Consider the following 23,107-nt stretch of genomic DNA (forward strand, 5'->3'; position numbering starts at 1 on the left):
CCTCCTTACTAAACCCGCACGTTGCACCCTCTTCGCCATCATTTCACCGAGTTGGTGCACAACACCATTGTGAGCATTGCACCTTCACACCACATTCGACCCATCGACAAGTACACACTTCACTCATCATAAGGTACAATTTTGTACCAAATTCTCATAAATTTGCATGGTATTTTACGAACTGTGTTTTAATTTACATTTGCCAAATAACTAGACTTTGGCTTGCTCGAGGGTCGACTTATGCATTGCAAGCAAGGGTCGACCCTTGCTAAGTATGTTTCTTTCCTTGTATGCATTGGTAGCGTCGACTCATACTCAGGTGAGTTGACCCCTGCATTTATTTCTTGTATTCTGGGAGGGTCGACTCATTCTGTAGGGATGACCCCAGCTGTGTGCTGCCACTGATGATCAAAGCAGGTTATATGTCCCCCCCCCCCCCCCAAATAGGGCAGTTAGCTACATCTCATGATCGGGGGTCCCAAAGAGCACCACGTATGTAAGCATGTGCGTCTCGTATCCCCATGTTTGTCAGCATTAATTAATTAACGTTGGAGTTTGATGCGATTGCAAAGACTTAAGTACCCTCTCCTCCATTGGTGCAAAAAAAAATGACGGTTCTTGAAAAGGAGTGATTGTAAAGACTTAAGTGCCCCGAAGATGATTATTTAAGACCCAGTCTCTGCACTGCAGGATTATCCGAGAAAGAAATCTCCCCTAGAGGAGGCCATGAACATCAACCCTCTCACTCTCTCTCTCCCTTCTATTTCTGCTTCTGTGCACATCCATTAGAAGATCATACATTGCTCCATCAAGCACCGACTAACCTATACATTGACTCTTGTATAGCCTGATTCAGAGTTTTTACCCTTACAAGAGGAGGGTTTGGGGGCTCCTCCCAGCGTGGGTATCATCATTCAACTAAATGAGTTGTAGATCCTGATTCAGAGTTTTTACCCTTACAAGAGAGGGGTAAAACCTCATCTCACTCTCTCTACTTCTGTGCACATCCAACAAACGATCCAACATTTCTCCATCAAACACCGACTGACCTGCACACTAACTGTAGCATCGTTCAACTTGATGAGTTGTGGAGCCTGATTTAGAGTTTTTGCCCTTACAGGAGGGGGGTTTGGGGGCTCCTCCCAGCGTGGGTAGCATCATTCAACTTGAAGAGTTGTGGAGTCTGATTCAAAGTTTTTACCCATTCATATTTTAAGGCATTAGATCTCATTTTTGAACATCCACGCATGTGCAGTTTGCTTTCATCATGTTCAGTTGCTTTATAGATTATACTTTGAATTCTGGTGCATTTTAGATCTATCGATTTGTATGTAACCAGAGCTCATTTTAATCTGAAATTTTTACTGCAACTTCATGCATATGTCTTCATGCTCTCCACCAAAAATCAGATCATTCTGAGTTTGTTTGACCCACTTTAAAATCGAGATTTAAAACTTGTTATTTTGCACCGTCAGGATTTTAGCAGAATCAGGACCAACTTGCGAGAGTGATTTCTCCCTAACCAGAGATGATCTTTCCAATCCGTAAAAAGGGTTGTTTTTTAAATTGAATCTAGTTTGTTCATATCAAATTTCAGCGATTTCTATGGTGTTTTCATACCAGTTTCAGGTCAAAAACCATAACCCTGTCACCCTGTGTCATTTTAACGGCTCAGATTTTGATCCATTTTGTTTGAATTTTATTTTCCTAATGGGAGATCATTTTTCAATTCTGTAAAACAAGTTTTCTTCATTTATGTGTCTAGTTCATCTCTGTAAATTTGCAGAATTTTTCATGGTCAATTATTATTTTATTTTGATTAAATACCAGAACCTTGTATCCAGATTTTATAAATGTTCTGATTTTGGCCCCCATATCATGACTGTTGTAACACTTCTTCAACAAATCGTTATTTGATTGGCAATATTCTTCAGCAAATTGTTGTTATGATTTTTTTGAGTCTCTAATGAGTCTCTACTATGATTTATAGTATTTTTTGGTCTCCAACGAGCCTTATAATGATTTACAGTGTTGTCCGGTCTTTTAACTATGATTTATAGTGCTTTTGGGGTCTCCAACGAGCCCCACAACGATTTGTAGTATTTTTCGGTCTTTTAACTATGATTTATAGTGTTTTCGGGTCTCTAACGAGACCCACAGTGATTTATAGTGTTGCTGGACCTCGCTATAGCGATTTGTAGTGTTTCTCGCTAAACACTGCAGCGATTTGTGATACAAATCGCTATCCGAATCAGGACCAACTTGTCAGGGCCATATCTCCCTAACCAGAGATCGGATTTCAAATCCGTAAAAAGTGGTGTCTTTGTTATGAAGTCTAGTTTATTACTGTAAATTTTCAGCTATTTATATGGTAATTTGATACCCCATTTTGATCTAAAACCAGACCCCTATCAGTCTGCCTTATTTGAGTGACATAGGTTTTTATTTCATTTTGTAAGAGTCATATCTCCACAACGGAAGATCATTTTCCAAATCCGTAAAAAGGGTTTTCTTCCTCTATGTGTCTAGTTTATATTTAGAAAGTTTTATAACTTTTTATGCTCATTTGATATTTCAAACCTGTTAAAAATCGAGATACATAGAGGAAGTTTCAAACTTTTTAAGTTTTATAACATTTTATAACATGTCTCGGTTTTTAACAGGTTTGAAATACAAATGAGCATAAAAAGTTATAAAACTTTCCAGATATAAACTAGACACATAGAGGAAAAAAACCCTTTTTACGGATTTGAAAAATGATCTTCCGTTGGGGAGATATGACTCTTACAAAATGAAATAAAAACCTATGTCACTCAAATAAGGCAGACTGATAGGGGTCTGGTTTTAGATCCAAATGGGGTATCAAATGACCATAGAAATTTCTGAAAATTTACAGGAATAAACTAGACTTCATAACAAAGACACTACTTTTTACGGATTTGAAATCCGATATCTGGTTAGGGAGATATGACCCTGACAAGTTGGTCATGATTCGGATAGCGATTTGTATCACAAATCGCTGTAGTGTTTAGCGAGAAACACTACAAATCGCTATAGCGAGGTCCAGCAATACTATAAATCGTTGTAGGTCTCGTTAGAGACCCAAAAACACTATAAATCATAGTTAAAAGACCGAAAAACACTACAAATCGTTGTGGGGCTCGTTGGAGACCCAAAAGCACTATAAATCATAGTTAAAAGATCGGACAACACTGTAAATAATTGTGAGGATCGTTGGAGACCCAAAAATACTACAAATCATAGTAGGGACTCATTAGAGACTTAAAAAAATCATAACAACAATTTGCTGAAGAATATTGCCAATCAAATAACGATTTGTTGAAGAAGTGTTACAACAGTCATGATATGGGGGCCAAAATCAGAACATTTATAAAATCTGGATACAAGGTTCTGGTATTTAATCAAAATAAAATAATAATTGACCATGAAAAATTCTGCAAATTTACAGAGATGAACTAGACACATAAATGAAGAAAACTTGTTTTACAGAATTGAAAAATGATCTCCCATTAGGAAAATAAAATTTAAACAAAATGGATCAAAATCTGAGCCGTTAAAATGACACAGGGTGACAGGGTTATGGTTTTTGACCTGAAACTGGTATGAAAACACCATAGAAATCGCTGAAATTTGATATGAACAAACTAGATTCAATTTAAAAAACAACCCTTTTTACGGATTGGAAAGATTATCTCTGGTTAGGGAGAAATCACTCTCGCAAGTTGGTCCTGATTCTGCTAAAATCCTGACGGTGCAAAATAACAGGTTTTGAATCTCGATTTTTAAAGTGAGTCAAACAAATTCAGAATGATCTGATTTTTGGTGGAGAGCTTGAAGACAGATGCATGAAGTTGCAGTAAAAAATTCAGATTAAAATGAGCTCTGGTTATATACAAATCGATAGATCTAAAATGCACCAGAATTCAAAGTATAATCTATAAAGCAACTGAACATGATGAAAGCAAACTGCACATGCGTGGATGTTCAAAAATGAGATCTAATGCCTTAAAATATGAATGGGTAAAAACTTTGAATCAGACTCCACAACTCATCAAGTTGAATGATGCTACCCATGCTGGGAGGAGCCCTCAGACCCCCCTTTTCTGTAAGGGTAAAAACTTTGAATCAGACTCCATAATTCTTCAAGTTGAATGATGCTACCCACGTTGGGAGGAGCCCCCAGACCTCTCTCCTATAAGGGTAAAAACTCTGAATCAGGATCTACAACTTATTTAGTTGAATGATGCTACCCACGCTGGGATGAACCCCCGGACCCCCCTCCTGTAAGGGCAAAAACTCTAAATCAGGCACATAAGTAGAGAGAGAAGGGAGAGAGAGTGAGAGGGTTGGTGTTCATGGCCTTCTCCAGGAGGAACCCTTTACCTCCCTTGATTTCTTCTCTAGAGAGAGAGGGGGTTTTACAGTGTTTTACGAAGAAGGAAGAAGAAGAAGATGACGATGGAGCAATGTAGGATCGTCTGTTGGATGTGCACAGAAGTAGAGAAAGAAGAGAGAGAGTGAGAGGGTTGATGTTCATGGCCTTCTCCAGGAAGAACTCTTTGTTTTCCTTGATTTCTTCTCTAGAGAGAGAGAGGGTTTTACAGTGTTTTACGGAGAAAGAAGAAGAAGACATGTTTGTCCTTTTTTTGAACAGAAAAAAAAGAAGACTTTGAAGAGTCAACATCATCCTCGACTTTCTGGATGGAGGACATGTTTGTCCTTTTTTTGAACTGTTTGTTTTTTCTTTTTTAAATGAAGGGCATTTTTATCATTTTCTCAAACCATCACTTTATGAGAAGAATAGCTAGAAAGGGTACTTAAGTCTTTGCAACAACACCAGAGTCCGATGCAAAGTTATGTCAACATACACGGGAATACGAGCCCCATGTGCTTGTATACGTGGTGCTCATTCAAAGCCCCGAACACAGACGTGGGATTCAGTGAATCATCGGGGGCGAACATACACCACCCTCTCACTGATGATGGCATGCAGGGTCAACTCTTGAAAAAAGAGTCGACCTTTGCTTATTTCTGAATGTTGCAAGGGCCGACCCCTTGAAAGATAAGTCAACCCCTACTCATAAAATGCATAGCAAGGGTCGACCCTTGGCTAAGTGAGTTGACCCATGCTATGGTTGAGTTCAGATTATGGTCAGGGTCAACTTCTGACATATGTATTTGCCTAAGGGTTGACTCTTGTTAAAGTCAACTCCTAACTTTGGCAAGTGACTTTGCATATCGAGGGTCGATTCATGTTTGGTAAGAGTAGCCACACATATTTGAATCCATTTCTAAATAATCCATATGAATGAAATGTTAGCATTGGATGTTCTTTTTTTCTGAAACTCAAGCATAATGGTTCGTATGTCTTATTTTTCATGCATGCATGCAATAGCCTATATAAAATCATGAATTCACATGTAATATCTTATGCTTGCATGCAATCATTTACAAGTTTCATACGTATTAAATGATTAGATCAACTATAGAGTTAGGATATATTCCAATACGAACAGCCCCAGCATGGTTCCTTGGGCTTGTTCACCAGCCCGAGCACCGATGCCAACATATTTTTTATTTCTCCTCGACGTCTTTGAGCTTGTGACCATTATAATATACAACATAAGGTGGAGAACTGTTTCAGGTTTGTAGTGAAGATTAACAGTGGCCTTTGAACGTTCTTATGGCTTTGCTAGTACCACAATTTTTGCTGATCAATTCTGATGACTTTGTCGGTTCTAGTGCCAATGGAATTCCACGTGCATGTTGGCGTATCAGATTATTTGCCTCACGTTCACCAAGAGAGAAATAGTCTTGACATAACTGACCTAGATCTGACACATGGGTTTATTTTTTAGATAAGTTTAATGGTGTGGATTCATGCAACAAAATGCATTGGATATGTCTTTTAAAACTTCAAAAGCTTGTCTTAAAAGCACCAGACTACACGCCTCTCTCACTTTCAAAACTTCATGAGAAATTCCCTTCCCAAAATTGAAAAATTCGCTTCTCCTAATATAAAAACGAGCTTTCTTCATAATGGAAATATTTTTCTCATGTGACAAGAATTGCATTTTCTGCAAGTATAATGAATATTTTGATAAAGTACTTGGTATTAAAGTACATTGAGATATTAACTAATTTCTACTTGTTTCTATCACTTTTCACTCGCTTTCTTTAGAGAAATCAGCAACTACTTTGCTGACTACTACTAAAACGCAAAACCTCCAAATACCTGAAACTGGAAATGGGCTTTGGCCTTGTGCCAAGGGACGCATATTTTGATTATCGAACTCAGCAGCCTTCAACTTGGAAAACTTTAGGTCAACCCGCCTTGCAACTTGCAAGTGTAAGGAATATGACAGTCTTTCATTTCAAAATAATGCAGAACCATTTAAAGCCAACATTTAAATTGTATAGTTTGCCCCCAAAGCAACGTTGTGCATGATCCACTTCTAAAGAAAGACAGTAGCATACCTTTGAAAGGGTTTCAGCTCTTCACAGTTAATTGGCATCTAAGAAACGGTACAAGTAACACATCCACAATTGAGTAAGCAAAGACTATGGAGAGAGAGAGAGAGAGAGAGAGAGAGAGAGAGAGAGAGAGAGAGAGAGAGAGAGAGAGAGACGAAAGAAGATCAACATTAATACTCATGAAGATCAACAAAATGTTGAACCCATGAACCGAACAAGATAGAAAACAAAACTAAAATATATATATAGAGAGAGAGAGAGAGATCCCAGCATCTTTTCATCTGAATTTCTGAGAGAGATCCCAGCATCTTTTCATCTGAATTTCTCATGCATCCAGCAGAAGTCCGGCAAACCAAGTTGGCGCAGCCACTCAATCAAGGTACACGTCCAAACAATGTTATCAGTATCGGTGTGTATCGGCCGATACGCATCATATCGGCAGAATTTCGAAACCAGGGCTGATTCGGCTAATATTTAATAACTGTAAAAAAATACCAATTTTTTAATATTATTTTTAAATTATTTTAATGGTTCTAACACGTGTCACATTATGATTGACATGTAATAATTTTTTATTATTTTGGGCCCATACAGAACACAAAACGATTCAGCTGAGTATCAGTATCGACACAGCTGAATCAGCAGCCCAACGATTCAGGGACGATACCCATACTGACAACATTGCGTCCAAATTGATGCACATGACCACACCAAATTACCCATACCAACCTCCAGTGCACCAATAGTATCATTAAAACATATCCTTACGTTGTTGGCCTTCTGAGACGATTTCTCTGCTTGTTTGTTTACAAGGAATTCTACGATGAAAGCTAGAAGACAACCTTTTGTTAGAAGATAAACATTACACTTGAATGTAGGAGACAGGCCGAAGAGGAGCAAAGGGGAGCATGATATTCCCCAGCACTCCACTGTCCTCCGCCGATCGTTGCTCATTTTGTGATCGAATAAGTCTCTCATCGTCTTCAGTCAGCAAACAAAGTAATCTCGAAGAAATCGATCATTTTTCCTCCTGTTTATTGTAGAAAATATGTTTGAAGTTTTCTTTTTTCTACTTGATCGTTTCCGTCTGGATCAGATGATTCGTGTTGATCCATCAGTCTTTTTCTTTCATTTTTTTGTTTTTCCTTTTTTTAGATAGAATTTTGATGATTTTATGATCAAAACAGAAAATATCTAGCATTTGTGATTATCTTCTTTATTTATTTCGGTATTCTATAGTTTAGCCCTTTTTACGGAATCTTAATGAGCATCGTGTAAATTTTTACGTTTGTATGAAATTTCTTTAGTTTAAGAACCACTTTTTGTAATGGTTTGAAACTTATATTTGTTATCTATGGTGATTTTTTTGTTTTTTTTAATTTGTTTGAAGGCTAATACAGTGCGTAGAAACGAGGTTTAGTTGATTTTCTCAGTTTTTGCAGAAATATGGGTAAAAATTTATGAAAAAAACTAATTTTATCATTTATTAAATTCATGATCCACTGAGAAAAGACACTCACAGTTTGGGGCCAAAATTTAATTTTGTTATTGATTAGGGGTTTTTTTATTTGATTTTCATTGATTAGGATTTTTTCTTTGATTTTAAAGCATCTTTTAGATCCAATTCGATCCAATATCTATATCCAAAGTTAAAATCCATAATAAACATGTTCTCATATGGTTTGAACGAATGGACTCATACAATCCAAAACGAAACAATCCGACTCATTATCCATGATTGTCCAAGTTGTCGGCACATCATCATCAAACAACATATATTTGGGAATGCAGCATCCAAGTAAAGTCCAAAGTTTTATTAAAAATGTGCTTTGCCTCAAGGCAAGGGCCTTTATGCGATGAGACACATGTATAAAGTGTAAAAGCCCCGAAGCCTGTGTCTCATACACCTTGAGGCGCATGCCTTGGGGCGAGGCGTCCCTCAAGGTGAGGCACGCACGCCTGAAATTTTGGTCAAATGAAAGGTCAAAGTCCTCATTGAACAAAAAATTAGGGTTTAAAAAAAGGACCCCCGACCTTATATCTGTTTTCACGCAGTCTCTCTCTCTATCTCTTGTATTTTTCTTACGAAGTCTCTCTCTCTCTCGTCTCTCATACATAATCTCTCTCGGCGATGCAAGTTTCTTCGTTTAGGTAATGCTTCTTCCCCTTTTTATTTACAATTTTTTTTCTGTTATTTTTTCGTCATTTATTTTTCTGTGATTTATATATGAAAGAAATTTGTATATATTTTTCTTTTCTTTTCTTTTTTTGTGCGAAATAGCAGTCTGCAGTTCAATTGAGTTCTACTCACCTTTAGATTTAAATTTTGGGCTGGTATACATCATGAAATAGATAGAATTTATGTTGTAAAACTCGCATTGTACATACATTTATATGTATGTGTATGTGTGCATACGTGCATGTTTGTATTGAGAGCTATTGATTATGTTAAAAACTCCTTATAACATAATCATTATTTGTGAATGTCTGAGTTGCTAGTTTGGCTTTGCTGGTGATCATAATATTTATTCTTAAAAAGGTTAAAGGACAACATTAGTGGTTGATTTTTTAAAATATTTTTATTGTTTTCTTATCTTGCTAAGTATGCTTGACAGCTTACTTTCTTATAATTTTAATTGTGGCTTTAATGTTACTCATCTTCAAGCTCTGGTATTTATGCCTCTTTACTCAAAGATCACTGCTTGTATTTTGCATGTCACATAATAGAAAACAGAATTAGATTGAGTTTCAAATCGTGTATAGAAAACAAAATTGATGTGTTAATGTTACTTTTATATGTTAATCTCGAATTTTTCAGTATTTATTTGAGATTTTTTTATTTCTGATTTATAACTTATAATTTTGTATAGCTTTTTTTAAGTTTTCAAATTTTTTTTGTTGAGGGTTACAATTTCTGCCTCGCCAACGCTTTTCACAACACTGGTCCAAACAAACGTTAGACTTGGTACATTTATCTTGGAACAAACAGAACCAGTGTGGTGTTCATCTTTTTTGTTCATTTCATCCCAATCCTGGACAAACCTTCAAGCATGCCCAATAAGAACCGCCACCACAAGGACTGCTACAGAAATTCAAACTCTTGGATATATCTGACAGCCTTTCCTGTGACATGATCTTCGGAACTAGTATTTATTGCAAATCATATCCACTTCATTCCATACCTACAAAGTTCTTTTCTGAACACGACAATCAAAATATCAAATTTCAAAGCAAGAACTCGTGAAGTTCTCTTGTGAACACGACAATCAAAATATCAAATTCTAATTGCAAAGCAAGAACTGGTGACTATGTGCCAAACACGACTAGCAAGCGAGCAACGGTTGCACACCAAACTTTTTCAACTCCAAAACATAGGACACGCAAGCTCATGCTCGAACAAAAACAACAATGACTGACTAGACTGCAAAGACAAACGACCTTAAACACTATCACAGCAGGAACCAAGACTAGCCTTATTCATCAGACTCAGACTCTGCATTATGAAGCCACTCCATGAACGGCTTCACCTTCTTCCATATTTCTGATTTGAGGCCATCACTCTTCTTCAGGCCTTCCTCGTACCACTGCAACACATATTCTTCCTCTAGTACATCATCATCGTAGAGTGCCTTCAGTACCAGGGCTATTTCCTTCATCGCATCAGGTCTTGATGACCTGCAGAACTCCTCCAGTGCTCGAAGCAGCATCAACTGCTGCAAGCCAGTCTCCTGTGTTACTGCAGCAAGATAAGACTTCTTTGTGCTTACCTCCTTTGCGAACCCCTTACCTGCACCCTCAAACAGGGCCACAAACAATGCACTCATGATCTCCTGCTTGTCGCCAGAGAGAGACGCTAGGAAGGAACACAACTGGCTTGGAGTACAACCCTTTTTAAGACTGCTCTTTATCTCTGAAACCAAGGATTCACGAGTTGTTGCTGCACCATTTTCACCATCACTTCCTTTCTCTGGTGTCTCTGCCTGTGCTTCTGGTTTCTTTGCATGCTTTGGCTTCTCCTTCGTTGAGTCATGGGTATCGAGCATCACCATTTCAGCAGTCACAGCACTCAGTTGCTCGTGGATCCGTTGCCGTGCTGCCTCAAGGGAGGTATCAGTCTGCCACTGGACATCACCATCTTCATCAGCATCGTTCTCTTCATCAGCATGACTACCTGTGGGAGAACTGTGATCTTCATCAGAACCAGCAGCCTTCTTCTTTGCAGCAGCAACTTTAGAGATAGTCTTCTTCTTAGCAACATCTTTCTTTGCCTTCTGCTCCTCATCCACAGCCTCCCCTTCCTTCAACCGCTCCTTCTCGGCTCTCCTCATTGCTTTTTTATCCTTTCCTCCTTTCTTTGTCTCAGGGGGGTTCTTTATAATGAAGGTGGTGAGCTTGTCCCGCATATCGACGTCGGAAACAAACCCACAAGCAGCACACTTAAGATTGATAACCTGTGTTTTGGTGATGATAATGTCGGTTTCTGGGTTCCCACAACCATAGCACTGCACGTATTTCTTGATGAAATTCTCAAGAAGACCTGCAAGTTTTGCAGTGTCATGAGCTCCATTGACAAGGGAGACCCCTGTCTTCTCGTCAAACCTGGACTGAGCACCAAGTTCACAACCAAAGTACTTGGTAGTGTAAGAAGCAGGCCGGGCAAGTGCCTTCGCTATATCTACCATATTGACAATGTTGGTCTTGATGCCATTACCCCGACCTTCGATCTTGGTGATCATCTTCGGCATCTTGTACCGGTAGAAGGCATCATCTCTGTTTCCAGCACCAATGTTCTCTAAAGCCATCTCTGCCTGCCTACTCTCCACTGAAGAATGCCTACAAAGATAATCTCTTGGACAAGACAAGCCAAAAAATCAACAAGCAGGCAATTTCATCCAGAAACTTTTAAAGGATCACCATCAAAGAGAGGAGGCAACTGTGTACAGCTCAAGAACCACCAAGGTTCTCTAAGCAAAAGCGGACAATGAGGCTGGTGCTTTTCCCTCAGCTTCAGCAATCCCGTTGATCCAAGATAGGAAAAAACGTCCTCAGACATAAAAGTAGACGTAAGCTTAACGGTCTTCACTTTGACAGAGTACAATGAAAACACGTTGTGTAACTGACCAGACTCCCTATGCACATTGAAGCGACAGTAAGTCAGTAGCCAAAAATGAGAACAAAACCTTGTGCAAATGTCAACAGGTGGGCATACGCACAAACACACACAGAGACAGAGGGAGTCCCATGTTCATAATTTTACACTCAATCAAGTTCAGAAATCAAAGCAGTTCCCAAGTTGCAATATGATGGAATCTTCCCATTTTTTATTATAATCAGAAGCTTCTTAATGACATAACAAGTATTGTGAATATAACGGCCATTGCATCTCTAAACCCATCGTACTTTAATGCCGACTTGTCACAATTCATTGTGTTCCATTAAAACTGCCTTTTGTTATATGTAATACAGGGAGAAAATCAAATGTTCACACACTTCCATGCACAAACTATAGGTGACATCAATAGAAAAAAATACACGTTCAGAAAACCAAACAAAAAGAAGCGATGACATGCTAAAACTGCAAATCATCCTTTTAAGAAAAAAGATGTTCATAATACAACTGAGATAAGCACAGATAAAACCGAAATGCAGATATGAAAAATCGACGAAATATTTTGCAATGAATAGCAATTTAAATTAACTATAAGAGTACAGATTTTCTGCAACCAACTAAGATGTTGATAATACAACTGAGACAAGAAGAACAGATAAAAAGGAATTGCAAATATGAAACCTTAACAAAATATTTTGCAAGGAATAGTAATTTAATTTAACTATAAGAGGCCATATTTTCTGTAATCAACTAATTAAGCGATATTGCTGGCCATGAATGATTATAGATGATAGACACTCAAAGACATAATGGAGAAAACTTGTAGATTACGTTACCCTGGAGCAATGTCTCACAGCTCACCAGACACTGAAAAATAATAATGATGCAATTTTTTACTAATACTACAATCTTACTAAGCAAAAGAAGTGAACTGCAGCAGATATCAAGTGAATGAACCTTCGGAATTTCCCTATATAAATCCTCAATCTTATCATCAAGACCAGTACCTGCTCGTGCAATATTTTCCTCCTAGAGAAATCTTACCTTATTGCCTATGTCTGACGTTACTTTTTCACAGAAACACTTTATATGAAAGAGTCATTTGTATATGTATCAAAACACTTACCCCTATCCACAAATTCCTCAAAACTTGTGTTAATCTTAGCCCTAGTGAAAAATACTGGATTTTTATTTGTTTGACCCTTCCAGGAGATCAGAAAAGTAAGAAATGCTTGATATATTCAGGATAATTATGCACTTACAAAATACTGTCTCAATTCGTCCTATTTCATCAGATCCAGGATTTGATAAGGTTCTTAAGGATGAACCGGATATCGACAATACCATTGAGGAAAAAACAAGGAGCACCATCAAACTTGTACAGTTAAGAGAGGCATCTCCAGGTACCGCTTTTACAAAGCCAAAATCTTCACCATCAGAAGTTGAAAAGTGAACTAGATCAGCGTAAAAAGCTCCCACTGGTGGTCTGATGGCACAACCACCAGCTTCCTAATTATTGATAAAGCATGCAGCTCAAAGATGCAATGTAATTGGCATGATACTTGCGCTAAAGTCTAGCACTAACCATCGATTTGGTCTTAAGTCAAAAAATCTCAACCATAACTTGATAAGAAAAAATTCAAGGATGTGTATGATACACCTAAATCTTAGTATGCACGCTGGTTAATACCTTTCCAATAAACCAAAGGGCAGTCTTGTTAAAGCCATTCAAACTGAGGTTTCCATCAGAAGAAGTGAAGCAAATGACAATGAGATCTTTCCCAAAGACTGCAAATTGAGTACCAAAACTTCAACAAAGGTAAATTTACCAACAACAACAACTACGCCTTCATCCCAAAACAATTGGGGTCAGCGATATGAACCAAAAAAGAAATTCATTTTGGGTCTTCCACATGAATCCTTTTCCTCCAATCATTTTTATCCAATGCCATGTCCTCGGTGAGGTTCAAAGCATTCATATCCTTTCCTATCATCTCCATCCAAATCTTCCTAGGCCTACCCCGACCTCTTTTAACTAATATATTTTCCCATTTCTCCAACCTTCTAACTGGAGCATCATTAGGCCTTCGCCGAATATGTCCAAACCACCGTAAACGATTCTCTCGCATCTTATTTTCAATGGGTGCAACACCTACCTTCTTACGTATCTCCTCATTCCGAATCTTATCTTTTATTATATTTCCACACATCCATCTAAGCATCCGCATATCAGCTACACTCATTTTTTGAATATGATGTCTCTTGGCAGCCCAACATTCCGTACCATATAGTAAAGCGGGTCTAATAGTCGTCCTATAAAACTTTCCCTTCAACCGCAATGGCATTCTACGATCGCACAACACTCCAGTTGCACTTTTCCATTTCATCCACCCAACCTTTATCCTATGATTTACATCTCCATCAATTTCTCCATACTTTTGAATGATGGATCCCAAATATTTGAAATAATCATTCACCGGTATTTCTTGCTCACCAAGCTTCACTACACTCCCATCACTACACTCCCAACAAAGGTAAATTTACCAATTAATAAAATCTACTTGCAACATTGGAAAGTAACAAAATAAAAAAAAGTAGGTAAACAATCTAGAACTTCATCTAGTAAATCCTAATGAGCATATTTGTAACTAGATCCATATCCTCATAGATAATTAGATATGGATATGATTAAGTACGGAACTATGGATCTTAGGTAAAGTTTAGAACCATAAGATACTTGTTCCGTTTGGAAACTGGTAGCTAGGATGGGAGTTAATGCAGTTGGTAAAAACATGGTCAAACTACCTTAGTGGTGGATGTTTGCAAAGTAGCAGCTGGGATGGAAATTTAGGAATTTGAGATGGCCCTCTTCCCTTTGTATTTGTACTAATGAATGGATTTGGCAGCTGCCACCTTTTCAAATGCATAAACTGCCTCGGACAACCAGTTTCCAAATGGAGCCTTAATTTTTGTAGCTGGAGGTGGATCTTTGAATTAAACTCATAATATTGATCTGATTCAACAATAAAATATGCGGAATACTAAAGTTTGTAATTGACCACCCATGCTCCTTGGAGTGGACCATGCACACATCTTTAATTTGCAAAGCACCATAAGTCAAAACAATCAATAGAACTGAATGGAACTAAAAAAAAAAGCACAAGTGAAGACCCAGACTCAAAGGTTATTCTGTATGTTTGTCACTTGCAGTCTTTTACTTGCGAGCTAAAAAAGGGCAGGCCTTTCATGCTGTCAAAGAAGAAAAAACATGTGCTCCCCAAAATAACCCAGAAACACAGACCCTTTTACTGAGAGTAGTAAAGCTTCTCCTGATTTGTTTCATATGGATGATATCTAGAAAAGGTTAACAATCTCCTGATTATTTCCTTTAAAGAAGATTGAACCAATTCTGGTGAATAGTACAGAAGGAAGAGAACAGAGAAAATGACAGTATGGGCAGCCTATAAGCTGCAAGCAAAGAACAAAATGTTGACCAACTTGACCAACTAGGCTGGAGGACAGCCTGGATTTTCATTTCCAAGTATGGAAGAGTTCCTTCAATGCTCACCTAAGTCACATGGATACAGATAAGGGAAACAGGATAAAATACAGGTTTGGACGGTACGGACAACAATTTCTGTAAAACAGGATTCGAGTGTGTGTGTGGGTAAGGGGAATTATGTTTATGGTGTTGATGATAGTGGCAGACTGGATTTGAGTGGTTTGGGTGGAGGTGCGAATTTTTTCTACATTGGAGTTTATTTTTTTAGTTTTAATTCTATAGTGTTTGACCAACTGTTTGGCCTAAAATTGACGGTCAAATGAGTCAAATATGGTTATAGACAGAAAAAAGTTAGGGGTTTATGAGGGTCTTAGCCAAATAATATGCTCTAGTTGAGACAAAAATGGGTTGGATATGGTTTGACCGTACTCTGTCTGAATCACAACTATATCCAACCCATATCTATACCCGAACCGTATCCGTTCGGCATGCGTACAGTGCCCAAAAGGGCGTATCCCTGTGACAGATGCTCGCTAAACAAAAATGATGTTGCACCTCCCACAGAACTTCCATACCGCTTTGTTCATCATGTTATGGCTTCTAAATTCAATCGTGCTTCCCAAAAAAAATCTTCAAATTTAGTGCTTTTCAACATTTACTTTTCTTGATGGCCTGACCTTCCTACTTCCACTCTTGCCCTACCCCACCTTGACCACTATGCGTTTAATTACATATAAGAACCACATCCAAAGAACTATGATGATCAATCCTGAACAGTGGCGGGCTGACGCAAAACTTAGCTTTCAACCCATGGACCAGCTGTATTAATGCTTAACCATTGTATATCAAAAATTTGGGTGGCTTCGAGGGATGCATTGGGAAATTCACATGAGATATAGAATTAAATCAGAATCACATATCGATCAACTCAAGAAACAGTCCAATGAATTTAATTCTCAGTAAATCTCATCACAAGAAAGCAACCAAGTATCAAGGCATCCCCACCAACCAAGTCTTGCAAACAAAAAACAAAGGAAAATGAAAAAGAATCCAACATGCTTGATGATAAAGTCACCAATGGATGCTATTCTTGAGAAAAACTTAGAGGTGACAAAAGGCATTGTCTTTTCTCTCTCTATAACGATTTCACCTTTGAACTGGTAGCTTGGGTGGCCTGTCTGTGGTGCTACCAATGCTATCATCAAATTGTGGATGGGATATGTAGTAAATAAGGTTCTTAAAGAAATAAATTCCATACAACAGGAGCAAGCAACATTCTGCCTTCCATGTTGACACCAGACCTAACTAGAATGGGGCTCCAATGATACCCAAACTCATGCTCATACACAAAAGCCATAAAACAACTAAGAGGAAATGTGAACTTCAAGAAAACACAGGATTTGAAAGGAGAAAAAAGAGACGTATAAGAACATTAAGAGAAGGCAACCACCTTCTGACAAAAAAGCAAAAAGGACAAACAGCACAAGTCCTTTGGTTGAGCAATTTCAAGACTCATCACTACTATGAACTTAACCCTAATTATGTAATTGATTAAGCAACTAAGAAACCAAAAGTATCCTACAAATCAAATGATTATATTTATTGGAAGCAAACCCTAACTCTAAGTCCCAAAGAAAAAGTAAGAAAAATTTAAAAAGGAAACCTACAAAACTATGCATGAGAGAGGGAGAGAGACAGGGAGAGGTGGATCACCCTTTGGCAGAGCAAATGGCCACAGGAGACACACCCTGCGTAGAAGAGAAATAACAATAGTAAAAGAGAGAGGGACAATTAGGGAACAAAAGTGAGGAAGGGGTGAGCCCAAGTTTTGGAATAATTTCTTAGAAAAATCTATGTTGTACTAATTCCAACCGTTATAGGGGGTTCACATTTATCTTTTTTTATTAGTTATTGTAGTTATTGCTATTCATCTTCCCTAACCCAATACCAAATAACTGAAGTTATCAAAACAATTTCTTTCCAAGTATCCTATATGTCAGGATAAATAGGCCTAACCAAACACCCATGAGAATGTCGGCATAAACAGTAACTACTGAAAAAGATAAAAAAATACAAAACATCAACAAATGATAAACCATAAAATCTGCAAATAATATTATCCCCCAGCTATGCCTACCAATTACACCCCAAAAGATTAATAACCACTGAAAATGCCAAAAATGCAAAACATCAAGAAAAAAATACACCATTAATCTCAATAACAGCAAAACTGTACACTGCAAAATTAATTATTAACCAGCATTCCTACAAGCACAAAGTATATATCAACGAAGCTATTACAAAAGGGAAAGCATCAGAACGCTAATACCAAAAAACACAGATCTGATCTTCTAAATGTCAAGAGTTTGACCACCAAATGATTAAAAATGCATCCTTCTACTAATTACACAGTTACCTTCTATCACGAACAGGATGATCAGATCATCAGAAGAATTACATACCTAAGGAAAACAAAAAGCATCGAACAAACAAGCCCAAAGATTACAAACAAGGCATATAACAAACAGCGGACAGCAATAAAACCCTAGAAAACCGGATAATTGAACCACAACCAACATCGCCATACTAAGAAAGACATGACATGAAGAAACAATCATCAAGGAAAAGAAAAGCATAGAATTCCATCTCGAAATATCATCTTCGGCATAAAACAACCATCAGACGGCAACAAAACCCTAGAAACCCGAATAATTGAACCGCAACCGACATGACGATATTAAGAAAGATTGACCGGATGAAGCAATCATCAAGCAAAATAAAAGAATCGAATTCCATCTCGAAACATAATCATCGAATTCAAATCAATCAATCTAGAAGATTAAGGCCAGAAATTAAAAAAAACAATTCGAAATCAAGGAAAAAGGTTTTCACGGCAGTCTCCATCATCATCACAGAGCAATTGAAGATCGACCTTCAACGACGAGACGAAATATATCGATCGATCAGTCGATGGATTGAGATTGATCGAACGATGGATCGCAATCTTTGAAACGATGGAAAGAGAAAGTAACCGAAATGGAAGGAATTTTAGGGTTTCGGAGACAGCGAGAGGGAGAAAGGCTTACCAAAAGGTGTAGGAGAAGGAGAGCTCTGTCCTCAACGGGACGCCGATTGCATCGGTCGGCAGCAGCTCTTCCTGAAAGGGCTATTTATACACGAAATCTAGGTTACCTCTTCTGGACCTTCCGGGAAGGATGAATGACTAAAGTACTCACATCCTACGCCGTTGATGCCATTTTAGGCACGGGTGTTTTCGTCATTTGAGTAGCGACGCGCTATCCGGGCAGACAGGTGGAGAGGTTTCAACCGTTCGGGTACGACTCGATCCCGACACGTACTGGATACGGTAGTGTTGTGTTCGCAACCTGTGTCACTTACCTTCTCGAGCCTGGGTTGTCTAGAATGAACCACAAATGAGTAACCTGTTCGTGCTTGGCTCATGATCTATCCTTCATGAATTGAGGTTTCCATCGTCAAACCTAATTTATACGTTGAAAGAAGCCTTAGGTGAACCCAACCGAGCCCAGCCACAAACTGTTCGTCTGGTTTGTAGCCTTGCTTTGTTAAAAACCCTCACCGACCGGGTCACTTAATAGACCTGCCTTCTTGCAAGTAGGGATGGCAGTGGACCGGGGGAAAGCGGGGCCCCCCCTCGCCCCGTTTGGACCGGGGATGAAGGGTATGAAATGGGGGTGAAGGCCGGGACGAAGGTTAAAATTCATCCCCGTTCGGGGATGGAGGCGGGGATGGGCGTACACTTTTCCCCGTCATGATCCCCGCCCCGACCCATCCCCATCACTTTTCCCCGCAATATCCCCGCCCAGCCTCGCCTCATCCCCGTTTGAACCGGGGATGAAGGCGGGGTGGAGGTTAACCTCCATCCCCGCCGGGGATGGAGGTTCTAATCTTGAGGCGGGGCGGTGGTGGAGACCTTGTCCCCCGCCCAGCCCCACTGCCATCCCTACTTGCAAGGTAAAACTCCAGCCTTACAAGAAACACCCCAAGCTTGAACACCCTCTTTTCAGTTTGTTTAGCTCGCTCACCAACACTATGGGTTCTTTGCAAATAGTTTTAATAGGACTCTTTCTTTGTCACCAAACCTGCATCCTAAATTCACTTGGATCTGTTCTTGTTGTTTGAATTTTTTTATATATAGATTTTGGATCTTAGTTATAAAATATTAGAGTTAGATTTTCTTTAAAAAGTTTGTTGTGGAGACTCAGTAAAGATATTAATGATTACCAAAGTCTGGTAGGAGAATCTAGTGCACGTCACCTTGTTGTTGGAATGTTACAGGTTCAAAACCCAATGATATAGTTGTAGCGGTCCGCCTAACCCCAGCTTGCCTTTCAAACAAAAAAAATATTAATGATTGATTATCTTTATATTTTTATTAATAACGATTTTTCTCCTATTTGTCCAATAAATTTACAGTTTAACATGTAATAGTGTAGATCGATCCCCAAGCTCATACCAACTCGTTTAGCGGCCTTAAGTATGAGGATTTTCATTGGGCTTCACTTCTTTTTTTATAAGTTTTTTTTTTTTAAGTTTATCTTAAAAATCTCCAAAATAAGAACAAAAATATACCTCTTCCATTTTAAATTCAAATATCATCTACAAAATTAGAAATTATGATTGTGTAACTTGTGGTTTTATAGCTTTTTTTTCTTCTTTAATAAAGTGAAATTACAATTCGCTCTATAAAAATTTCATGTTTATCAAGTCAACCATAAATTCAAGTACACCTTTAATGAGAAGAGCAATTAAAGAATAGTGTGTTTTTGCTCAAATCTGGTGAATAAGAACCATTAAAGAAAATTCCTATACTTTTACAATATATGTGGTAATCGTCAGTTTTATTTTAAAATTTAGCTTTTCAAAATGAAGGGTTTAATCTAGGGGTGTCAACGGGCCTGGTTTACCTGGACCTAACCCGAACCAAACCCTATAGGGTCTGTGGCGATAAATATGAAGACCCGATTAAGACCCTGGACCCAAAGGTCTGATTAATACATGGACCTGGGTATAGTTTGTGAAATTTTATACCAGACCTGGACCCAACCCAAGTTTTGATTAAGACCCACAATTTTTCAAAATAAAAATGATAAAAAATATGATTTTACCGGGTTTGGTTCATGTAGTTCTTATCTGGGTATGATTTTTTTTTATAGTAGACCCGATTAGACTTGGGTTCGGACCCAATACCATACCCAAAAATCTGGTGCGAGTCTGATTCCACTTGGGTCCGAACCCAACCCAACCCGTTGACACCCCTAGTTTAATCTTTAAAGTGTTTCTTTTCCAGAAGGCACTTGAATCTTTTCATGATAAATAGGAATATTTCTTGTTTGATTGTTTTTGTTGTTTAGCTTTGGTGATTCTTACGGTAGTTGTAGCATATGCTTTCCCGGTGTTGAGGGCAACTTTTTTTTTCCACAAAGCTAAATGAACTTTTTGGTGGGTAATGCCTTGGGTGGCTACAATGGCAGCTTCTATGTGGTAACAGACCCTGGTGATCTCCCTGTGAACAAGGGCGGATCCAGGGGGCGAGGAGGGGCTCGTGCCCCTCCTAAAGTTTTGAAAATTTCAACATAGGAGATCAACACAAAATAAAAATGAAAAAATAAAATAAATATTTCATTATAACTAATTTAAGCAAAACAAACTCAAAACACATAAAAATTCAAAAAAAATTAAAGTGAAAATAAATTTACAGCATAACAAATCACCGGAAAAAAGTACTTGCAATTTCACTAATTCAAGAAACAAATAATTAAACCTACAACTAAATTCCACATACAATTTTCCGGATTTAACAAAATAGAAATTTTTAACAAAATAGAAATTTTCAACATCTCTCGAATTTAACTACAACAAATTGATATAAAAAAGTGCATTACTCCTAATTTGATCAAAGACAAACAAAATACAAACAAAAGTCAAACCAATATTAAAAATTTACTAATTGCTAGGAGAATTGCATGCACTATCCCCGATTGAAAAAACAAACACAATTAAAACCGAGATTCAGCCTGATCCTCCACATTTCTCCCCAAAACACTAACCCTAAAACCACAAAATTGCCCCAAAAATTAAATTGTGCAATCAGAAAATTTTTATTCTGTGTTGATCTCCTAAATTTTATTTTGCGTTGTCTCCTTCTTTCCAAACTTCTTTTTTCAAAAGGCTTGATAGAGTTTTGATTTCAAGGTTTTTTTTATTTGAGTAATGTATTGTTATGGTTTAGGTTTTTTATATAGTTTTTTTTTTGAATTACTATGAATGTTTAGTTAGGGTTTCTTGTGTTTTATTTTTCAATTAGCATTCGTCATGAGTAATGAACACTTGATTTTAGTTAGAATATTAAGATTTTTTTTCAATTAGCTTAAATCTATTTTTTTTGGACTTTGGATATTGATTAGGGTTTTTCAAATGACTTGAATATGTATGTAATTAGTGTTTTCAGGTATTTTTGTACTATTTTCTTCCAATTATCATTAAGCATGATTCCATTAATGAAGGCTTAAATTTGGTTATCAAATCCCTAAATCTTTGTTTTTTTTAAGAATTTAATTTTTTTATTTTGTTTTGTCAAATGACAAATATTTAATTTAGTGTTTTGCTTTTTTTAATTAGCATATTTATGAATGATATTTGTTACAATTTAGGGTTTTGATTTGGTATTTTTATATTAACATAAACAAATAGTTTTGGTTCTAAGGTTTTTGTGTGTTTTTTAATTACCATTAGGCATGAATGGATGAATATTGTGTGATTTGATTTTGGTTAGAATATTAGGTTTTTTTTATTAATTAACATAAATCATAATTTTTTTATGTTTGTTGGAATTTAGGTTTTGATTTGTTTTCTAGAATGACATAATATTTGGTTATGGTTTTAATTTATGAAGCGTGTAGGATTAGAGTTTTGATTTGTTTATTTTAAATATGTATATTTTTTTACTTTGCATTTGTGCCCACCCTAGGTTAGAATCCTAGCTCCGCCACTGCCTGTGAACCCGGTCCCCAGCATGCTTCAGCACGCCATCATTAAGTACAAGCCCCTGTGGATCGTATTCGATCACGACATGGTCATTGAGCTCAAGCAGGAGCTCATGGTGAACTCCTACAAGACTATTGATTGCAGGGGTGCTAATGTCACATAACCAATGAGCCATGCTTCACCATACAGTTTGTGGCCAACATCATCATCCTTGGCATACACATACATGACTGTGTCCCTGGGGGGAATGCCTTTGTTAGGGACTCCCCATCACATTATGGGTGGAGGACCATCTCGGATGGTGATGGGATATCTGTTTTTGATGCAACTGATATATGGACAGACCATTGCACTTTCTATAACTGTTATGATGGTCTTATTGATGCCATCTATGGGTCTAATGCCATAACAATATCAAATAACCACATGACTCATCATGATGAAGTCATGCTCATGGGTCGCATTGATTTGTTCCTTCAATATCAGGCTATGCAGGTAACACCATTGCTTATAATAGTTTGGAGAAGGCCTGGTGCAAAGGATGCCTCTGTATGATTTCCTTCTGTCTCATGTCGAACTGATGCCTTTTGTTTGTTAATTTAATTTCTGAATTTAAGTATGTTAACAAAAAAGGTTAATATTTGGTGCTATGAAGTCAGGGAACCGTTGAGTATAAATCAACTTCTTTATCAGGCCTTATGGATCTGATCAACAACAACAACAACAACTACTACTACAACTACGTCTTCATCCAAAACAATTGGGGTCGGGGATATGAACCAAAAAAGAAAATCATTATGGGTCTTTCACATAAATCCTTCTCCTCCAATCATTTCTATCCAATGCCATGTCCTCGATGAAGTTCAAAGCATTCGTATCCTTTCCTATCATCCTCATCCATGTCTTCCTAGGCCTACCCTGACCTCTTTTAACTAATATATTCTCTCATTTTTCCATCCTTCTAACTGGAGCAT

The 23,107-nt window shown here is 37.7% G+C and overlaps 1 protein-coding gene and 1 pseudogene across 1 annotated transcript; one reads left to right on the forward strand and one right to left on the reverse strand.

The window, feature by feature from the left end:
- Nucleotides 1-9,644: 9,644 nt before the first annotated feature.
- LOC149838476 (eukaryotic translation initiation factor 5-like) lies at nucleotides 9,645-18,260 on the reverse strand. The gene is made up of 2 exons (XM_090006612.1): nucleotides 18,194-18,260; nucleotides 9,645-11,624 (listed from the first exon to the last, which is right to left on the reverse strand). Exon 2 carries the CDS (start codon nucleotides 11,295-11,297, stop codon nucleotides 9,969-9,971), a length of 1,329 nt encoding a protein of 442 aa, XP_089862738.1. The 5' UTR covers nucleotides 11,298-11,624; nucleotides 18,194-18,260; the 3' UTR covers nucleotides 9,645-9,968.
- Nucleotides 18,261-20,576: 2,316 nt separating this feature from the next.
- On the forward strand, nucleotides 20,577-22,731 carry LOC149838477 (putative pectate lyase 18 pseudogene; annotated as a pseudogene).
- Nucleotides 22,732-23,107: the final 376 nt, after the last annotated feature.

This window comes from Nuphar pumila, chromosome 5 (assembly GCF_984573655.1).
Source record: "Nuphar pumila chromosome 5, dmNupPumi1.hap1.1, whole genome shotgun sequence".
Taxonomy (NCBI): domain Eukaryota; kingdom Viridiplantae; phylum Streptophyta; class Magnoliopsida; order Nymphaeales; family Nymphaeaceae; genus Nuphar; species Nuphar pumila.